The 8,987-nt window shown below is 37.9% G+C and overlaps 1 protein-coding gene across 1 annotated transcript; it reads right to left on the reverse strand.

Annotated features, from left to right (window-relative positions):
• Positions 1 to 484: 484 nt before the first annotated feature.
• HENMT1 (HEN methyltransferase 1) lies at positions 485 to 7,811 on the reverse strand. The gene is made up of 6 exons (XM_059854422.1): positions 7,649 to 7,811; positions 6,051 to 6,163; positions 4,957 to 5,091; positions 4,376 to 4,558; positions 2,626 to 2,803; positions 485 to 1,427 (listed from the first exon to the last, which is right to left on the reverse strand). The coding sequence occupies exons 1-6, from the start codon at positions 7,760 to 7,762 to the stop codon at positions 1,032 to 1,034; spliced, it is 1,119 nt and encodes a 372-aa protein (XP_059710405.1). The 5' UTR covers positions 7,763 to 7,811; the 3' UTR covers positions 485 to 1,031.
• Between the last annotated feature and the right edge of the window lie 1,176 nt (positions 7,812 to 8,987).

Consider the following 8,987-nt stretch of genomic DNA (forward strand, 5'->3'; position numbering starts at 1 on the left):
TGTTCCTAAAGAATTGTCTCTTTATCTTTAACGCAAAAAATTACAAACTTAGCTGGAAGTTTGAGTCTATTTCAGTTTCTCTTCCAGTTAAGGATTTCTTTTTAAAATGCTTTGCTTTTTTCTGCTTCTGTGTTATCAAAAGGGACATCTATACTATCAGGAAAATGTGTCATTTAGATCCCATTCTTTTTATAATCTAGAAGGAAAATTTTAAATTCAGAACACAGATCAGAAGTGTTCTGTTCAACTATTCTGACCATAACCAAACAATAGATACCCACATGATTTCCCTTATATTCAGGATACTGCACTTTTTTCTTGATGTTGGTGTTGGAGGAGTTTTTTTTGGTTGTGTTGTGGGGTTTTATTCCTGTTAAAATTTTTCCATCTACTCTATTTGGATTTTACAGTTTTGAACAAAAGCTGCACATGAAAACAGAAAATTTTTCAGCTACACCAGAGATAGGTTAGCATTCACAATTACTGCAGTTCTTTAAATTTTTTAATTTTCTTTTCAAAAACAGAACAAATATGCCAGTTTCATATTTCAATTCAGCTGGAACAACATTTGGTTTTCATCGACGCTGAGTACGTACTCATCTTGAAAAAGGCATCTATGAATTTTATAGAAATTAAGAAAAAACTTGCCCAAACTTATGTCTGACTCACATTATTCAGCACAACACAGTAGATAGTAAAACAAACTACCCTTGAAGCTAACAAGAGACTACCAGAAATAATCTAGTAACAATAGCTACCATAAAGCAATAGAAAGCAAACAGAAATACTTAATTTTCTTCTTGGGAATTATTTCTTTTTAGCCCCTGATACTCACTTGAAACCCCTATGAGTTACTGTTACCTTTGTCAGAAACACTCCCCACTCAATGAGAGGTGCTGACAGATTAATACCACTGATGGAAGGTTAGAGAAGATTTTGTGGTCTAGTTAGAATACAGAACATACCATTTGACAGCTTCTAAAAAAACCCACTTTCATTACTTCAACTGAACTTAGTTTGAGAAATCTGACCTAATTCTCTTCATTTTCATGTTCAATATTGAACATCACAGCAGAACCATCACTGCTCAGTGTGACCTTGCCTGCAATAAGCTTGCATAACTTCTCAAAGCTACCACAAAGTCGATTCACTTTGGGAAAAGAAAAGATTGTTGTGAGAGGTATGAAAACCTCATTTCCACTGACAAATGGTTCCATGTTCTTTTCAACAACCAGTTTTCCAAGATAGTCAGAAAAACAGTCCATTGAAGGTTGAAATTTGGATTTTCTCTCAGGATCATCACTGTACTCCTCACGTTTTGACATTAAACGGTGCTTAATGATTTGGGCTGTGAAAATAACTTCACTGATCACTGCATTCTGCAAGTACTTCTCATCTTTAAGACTCGGGTACACTGCTTTGAAGACCTTTACAATATACAAGAATATATAAAATGTTTATCACTATCACAAGCTCAGATTTTAACATCTGCTGTCCAAAAAAGCTGCTAAAATGTGATTATCATTTTTTATACAATCCTGTTTTACTTATTAAACAGTTTCAGGTAACAAAAACTAGGCAATATGAGATGGTTTTCTTTATTACAACTACATTGGCAGTTAATTGAACTTAAACAAACACCCCAAAACCCAACAGGCTGTACCTGCAAGCTACACTTGTAGATCAGGCAAGGCAAAGCCCTGCAATTCTTTACCTCTTTTTAATAATTCTCTTACTTCTCACATTATGGAGTTCTGGGGATAGTTCTACAGCGATGGAGATTCTAAACTAGTTCTGAATTGTCATGTGGAAACCAATATTACAGTACGTCATTTAATGTTTTCAGAGTCAAACCTTAAATATGCTCTCACAGCTGTAGGAAATGCTAAAAATAAATGATGACATCAAAATCTGTGAAATTGTAGTGTGTCCTACACTGAGCTATACTCTAAGGCAATTAAGGAATTGCAATCTCTAAGGCAATCTCATTCCCACCAGGTTACAGGAAGTGCTTTATACCAACACGCTACCAATTAAGTTCCACTGTCTATAATTATTTCCTACTTTCCAATTACATCTTGAAATGTTGAATTACTCCTATAAATTCGTTTCCTTATAAAAATTAATTTTTTAAGAAACACAGAGAATTAACTCTCTTGTTTAATCTCAAAGGATACCCATGTCAAAACTCTGCAAAATGACCCTATAACAGGAGCTAATGAAAGCAATTCCTAGGACATGTCCATCACCTAGATCTATTTCCAAGTCTGGTGAGCATTAAAGACCATTTCATTCATCTGTTAAGGGCAATAGATGACAGATGACATTTCACATGCATAGAAATTTCCAATGCAGAAATTACAAATGTTTTTATAGTTTGGAAACCATAAAAGATAAAGCCTTAATTCCAAGGATAGGAGTATCTTAAGATAAGAATGATTATCCATATTGTTATTTACCAAATACCCTAAAAGTTTAAGGCCTTTGTACACCTGGAAACACAAAGAATGAGACTGTCTTGCTGTGATTGTCAGCAGTAGGTAACAACCTGGTAACAACCTCACAGGCAGTCATAGACAACTTTACTCTTTATTCATACCTCTACAGAAAGAAACTAATACTTACTGTTTTGTAAACTGCTTCCATGGGTTTCTCAGACTGAACAGATTCACGAGTTTGAGGATATTTTCTAAAAAACACACCTATCTGGGTACAAAACCCAACCTTCTCCATTCCTGTTGGCGGGTGCCCGACACCAGTAAATTCCACTGAGTAATCATAGCATCTAGCAGTCTCTAGAGCCCTAAGAAAGACCAATTATTCCAATTATATGAAATATTCATCTTTCCATGTGATAAAGATCCATTCTTAAGGAGAATCAAGACTCTGAGGCTGCAAAGGCTTGAACATAATTTCTCTAACAATACTCTCATGCCTGAAGATAAGCACTGTCACATGTTGTTGTACAAGAGCTGTAAGATGCCTACCATAATCTGAATCATTTAGTATCAGTAATTTAGCCATCCAAACATTACTGTTTCTTCTACAATATGTGCATGAATGTTAATGCTCACAGCTGCTTACTCACCAACCTGGAAGTCAGCTAAAAACTGATTTTCAAGAACAAGATTATTTGAGAAAAACCCATGAAAAACATACACACCTTTAAACCACAAGAGACCAGTTAATAGAGAAAGTGTGATTTGCTGTAATTATAGAAAGACTAAAATCTACCTAATCAAGGTTACAACAGTGTATATAACACCTAAATGAAAAGTATCTTGTAGTACATCAGCCAGTGTGAACAAATGGGGCAGGGAACCAAAACTGTGCTACCTACCTGCACCATTCTCCATGGAAAAGAAGAAAATTAAATTAATATCTCATGTATTTTAGAGAATAATGTAATATCTCTATTTCACAACACAAAGGCTTTCTCATGTTTACAGCTCAAAAAAACCCACATTTCTTCAGTGATATCAATATTTTAAATTCATATCTATCTAAAAGCAAATTCTAAATATACTTGAAGTCCTAGAAATTTTCTCTAAGGTAATCTAAGGTAGCTAAATACAGGCAGGTTTTAGTATCATTATGTAGGGAAAAATACATGCTTCCAGCTTTGCCAAATTATTTATTTAAAAATCACTGGATACTTTAAAGTGTATGGAAGAAACAACATAGTTTAAGGGGCAAAATTTCCAGGATAGACACACCAAGAGTTGGCTACTGAGGTATGGCATTTTTTACTGTACCATGGATTTCCTTCCACAGCTGCTTGACAGCTGAATGTTATCAGAGCATCCCATTGTTTCTTTGTTTTATTTTTATTACATTCCTGATATTAAGGGTAAGATAGATCTCATGTGCATATGATTTGCATTAAGTCCTTCATTGTTCCATGATCCATTAAACTATCCTCTGTTCAACATGCCCCATTGCTGTGGCTATCTGATAAATATTCTTGCATACTCTGAGTGCTTTGATTACACACCATATAAAGCAAGCACATTTGTTGGATTTTATGAAGAATTTCTATAGGAGGGTATTATGCAAAAATATTAAATGATACCTTATCTTTCAACTGTGTTACTTGTGATAAAGATATATAAAGCTTAAGTAAAAGTTTTAAATCATTTTTTGTACAGCAGTTACAGGAAAAGCCAATTTAACCACCATCATAAAATACAAAACCCACAGAATATGCCTAACTGCTCTCAACAGCAAAGAAACCACCAAAGCAGGAAGTGACACTTCACTGACAGTAAACCATACAAGTGAACTATTCTGAAAATGCACAGCCATTCCTTTCTCACACTACTGGGCACTCAGAACTGCATCATATGCACTCAGCAGATGATGTTCAGTACCTTACCAGCTTTGAAACTCTGCTTGGCTCCACTCAAATTTGTGGTCTGGATGCCTGTATAACATCACTCGTGGAAGCAAACAGTTGAATTCAGAATTTGGAGTGCTGATCACAACTATGCTTGGAGCCATGAAACCAAACACCACTTCAGGAAACTTTTTCAGCTCTGATTCTTCCAGGTGTTCTATTCTGAAAAGAATAAGTTGATGTCTTTGTTTAAAAACACACTACTATAATCTTAACAACCAGTCAAAAGAACCCCAAACCCATACCTGTAATTACACCTGTCTCTGCAATATGAGCACTGGCACTGTGGCCAAGTGGCAGCACAGGGGATTTTGTTTGAGCAAATCTACTCTTGCATTTTGTACTTTTTCATCAGTATCCTCTTCCTGCCATAAGCGCTACTTGAATTACTTAGCATGGTCAACTTAAACACAAGTTAGGAGCCCCTCTTCTACTTGCAACTTTTCTAATTCTACTCTTCTGCTTGAAAGGTTTGATCAAGCCTGTCTGGAGCATGGACAAAATTCCAAACTGAACTCTAAGGGACTTAAAAAAACATTTTGTATTCTCCTAATACTCACAGTTCAATACACGTCACCAAGTCAAATCCAAGCATGCAAGGATCCTTGTGGGCAACTGAACCATGATGCAAGGTAACAGTTAGGGATCTTTCAGATGGTTGCAAATAATCAACAGGAAGAGGAGACAGTGTATGCCTACAAAAGTATTAAAAATATCATGTACCAGGAAGCACCTTAAGACGAGATAAAAAGTGCATGAAAATGAACTAGCTAACACCTTGCATAGATACCTCATGAATTTCAAAAAGGTTAACTACTTGACATGGATATAACAAAGAATATGCAATACAAACACTTCCTCTAACTACCTACGATAGGACAGAAAGAGCAGAAGTTAATCCAGAAACTGTCCTTCCTGTTTACAAAAATTTCCATTATACTCTCAAGTCACTTGGAAAGCCACTTGTAAATTCTGATAATAGGTAAATTCCAGATACACAGTAAGTCTGGTTTAGACAGGCTTTGCAGGGTTTTGGGGGGAGTTTTAGGCAAGCATATTACCTATTTTTTCCAAGTAAAATACACTGAGAAACCAAAGTACATGTGCAAATTCCATCCTGAAGTACAGCATTAGACAAAACACACAATAAATATTACATATAAAAGGTTATTTCTCTTCATTCTCGAGAAAGAGCGAGAGATAACATCCAGATCCTACATATTCACAGAAATTGTGTTCATCTGCTTTCAGTAAATCTACATTCATCCACTGGAACAATGCTTCAAAGAACACATAAACCTCTCATTTTAGAGAGATTCCAAACCAGACACCACACACTGAGCTAACCTTCCTATTTCAAAATGATAACCACGTCCCCACCTTGGTGACTAAAGTTCCAGGTACATTTCAAAAAGATCAAAACGGATCTTTCTGAAGACAATAATGTCAGATATAAGCATACATAGATATTCCTAACACCATGCATTAGTGCTTTTACAAACAGTGTATTTCTCAGACGTGCACACCCTGAGGCCTCTGCAAGGAGGAGGAATGATAGAGCAGCTTTTGGCAAGCTCCTGGCTCCAGCCAGGGTGAACCCACCACACCACTAGGTCAAGACAAACACAAACCCCAAAACAATCAAAGAGCTTACATTTTCTCTTTCATTACATTTGCACAGATATCTAGCCCAGCTAACACTTCAATGCAACTGCAGAATTTCAGCATCCAGAGAAGGCTGCAATCAGCACATCCTAAATCTGCCACCTGTAAATTAGAAATTAAAAAATGTATAAAAGCTATATAGTTCTAAGTAATTTCAGAAACTTGCATAAAATCAAAATTCCATACTTATCAATGTAACTTTTTAATTATAAAGCATTTCAGAATCATAATTAAAATTTACAGCTGTAAGCAAGCAGGATAGATGCAGATTTGAAAATTCTTTTTTAAAAATGTATATGAAGATCCTGCAAGATTTTTTTTAAATAATTAGCCTTTTGTTACTACAGCTATAAACAAGTACATATAGGACATCCCACTGACTGGAAAATGTCTTCCACGTGAGTAACAGAAGAGTATGATTTTAAATACAAAAGCTGCAGCAATTTTCACATTCACCACTGCTTTTCACTGGGCTGTTCTCCCACCAAAACACTGAGAACAGGCTCACCAACAGCCAAGTTAGCTGCAAAGAATCTGCACAAAAACAAGCTCAGTCTAATGTTTAAGTGGGGAACTCTGGGGAAATTCAGACCATGAAGTGAAATAATAAGATATTCCTTCCTGTAAGCTAAAGAGATAGTTGAGTATGTATACCAACTCCCACTGTTCTTTCTCAGGCTCAGTCAAGGTTGAAGCCCACTGCTGCTCCCCATGTGAAAATCCTGAGCTGTTTCTTCCCAGTTTATCTACTATCTGTGTAAACAGAAGGTTTACCCTCCCACCCCTTCCACATCCTAAATCAGAAAATTCAAACCTTTAAAGACAGATGCAACACTAGTGAATGTGTTCTACTTTAAAGCATATTACAGTGCCATGGTATCATAGACTGGATTAGATTTTTATTAGCTACTAGAAGTGTGATTACATAAGTAATGCAGGTGCATCAGTTTCTTGCATGCCCCTAAGATATTAACATAAGTTTAAGGGTTAAACACTGCAGACTTGAGAAGATCTTTTTGGGAAGGAAGTGGGGAGGGCACTACGGAATATTATTTAAACACTTTAACTTTTCACAGTGAGTAGTAAAACAAAAGTTCTGGTATACTGGGGGGACACAGGTGATAACACAGGTGGAGGGTCACAAGATCTTAAGAAAGTGGAGATGAGCTAGCCTCACATAATCCCACACTCTCAATGTCACTTCTCATTTGAGACTATCCATGCAAAGGATGAAATAAACCTGATACACTACACGGAACTAAGAGCTCTGGAAAGCAAAACCCAACTATGAGGAAAGCAACTTGAACCAAACTCCACAGCATTAAATTAAAAACAGAATGCCCACTACAATCAAAAACAGTCTAAGGCATTTCTCTTGTTTAAATATTCTCTTCTTCCCATAATTTTAAGCACCCCTGCAAAACAACGTATCACAAAGCATCTGCTAAGGCCATTCAGTTTTAAGAGTTCCTTCACTACTATTGTTTGGTAATTAGGTCAACAGGTTATTTACACTTTTGTGTTCCTGAGATGCCAAGTGTCAATTTACTTTCAAGTTTATAACCTAAAGAGACAAAACATACCAACCTTCTTAGGTTTGTATTTCTCCACTAAATCTTTAACAAACTGGTGGCGTTGTTTGTACAAAGGAGGTTCAAATTTAATAATTTGCGTAAACTCTTCTTTAAAGTTCTTATCCATAGTATTCGGGCAACCTTAAAATAAAAAGTTAACTCTTTAATTTTCTGAAGCACTTCATAACATACCAATTACAAAGTTTTCAGCGGTGTTTGAGTCCCAGTTAAGCAGGGGCAGACCTGATCTGAGTTCTAATCAAAGAATGACTACAAAATTTGGATTAGCACGATTAGGCTGTTCTCTCCACACGTAATTCTGTAAACAACCTTATGCAAACGACTATAAACCATAAACAAATCTAAAAAAGCAAATTTCATAATCTGTCACTCTCCATCCAGCACACTCGGAAAGAGACCATAACCACACACTACCAAACGCACCTGGGGCAAGCCTGCACACAACTTGATTGCTCTACCAGGTCTTTTACACACAAACAAAAATATGGTTTTGTGTATATATACGCACAAAAGCCGGCTCGATGTTCAGGCCAGTCCCCCGCCACCTCAGGAGCTAAGCGGGCCTGCTGGGCTCCCCTCAGCAGCGCCCGCCTGAGGGGCACCCGCGGCACCCCCGCCTGACCCCCGCCGGCTCCTGAGCCGCCCCGGCTCCCGACGGCGATATCCACTGCCCTCCCGACGGCGATATCCACTGCCCCCCGACGGCGATATCCACTGCCTCCCGACCCCGACAGCCCCTGCCCCAGCCGGGGCTCCCCCGCACTTCCCGTCCTCCTTCTCTCCCACGGCGAGCTCCCGCCCGGCACAAGCGGCCGCCCCTACGAGGGTGCGGCACCTCCGGGGGCGCCGGGAGCTGCAATGGACGGCCCCCGGTGCGGGGGATGTTCCCTAAGGCGCTTCTGTGCGAGACGATAAAGCAGCACCCGCGACCGTCCCCGGGCCCGCCTGTTCTACTGATCCGTGCCATCACCTCATTTTGAGGTTCTTTAGTTTGGTTTTTGGTCTGGTTTTGTTTTTCTTTTTGGCTGTACTCTATAAAAACCAGCTGGGATGCCTGAGGAAAGAAAATCTAATTTGGAGCAATTTGGTTCATAGGTTGCAACTATATGTGAGGTTTCAGCATCAGCACCAAAGAGTGAAAGAAGTATAAAAATGTGATCTTATAGAGAATAAAAAATACTGAGGTTTGGATTGTATTTGGCTAAATATTCCAACAGGAAAAGGTAAATACATAGAAACACAATTAGGGCAATAGAAACTATAACAGAAATATTGGCTGTCTTGAAGTGGTTGCACAATAAAAATTAAGTGCTCCAAACAAGAATAACAAA

The sequence above is a fragment of the Haemorhous mexicanus genome, chromosome 9 (genome assembly GCF_027477595.1).
Source record: "Haemorhous mexicanus isolate bHaeMex1 chromosome 9, bHaeMex1.pri, whole genome shotgun sequence".
In the NCBI taxonomy this organism is placed as follows: domain Eukaryota; kingdom Metazoa; phylum Chordata; class Aves; order Passeriformes; family Fringillidae; genus Haemorhous; species Haemorhous mexicanus.

Bases quoted from the DNA above. Each gene is read 5' to 3' on its own strand.
- HENMT1 (XM_059854422.1), bottom strand. From the start codon at position 7,762: ATGGATAAGAACTTTAAAGAAGAGTTTACGCAAATTATTAAATTTGAA. The intron at 6,164-7,648 runs GTTGGTATGTTT...TCTAATTTACAG, and splicing joins AGAAATACAAACCTAAGAAG to GTGGCAGATTTAGGATGTGC. The intron at 1,428-2,625 runs GTAAGTATTAGT...TATATTGTAAAG, and splicing joins TGGAAGCAGTTTACAAAACA to GTCTTCAAAGCAGTGTACCC.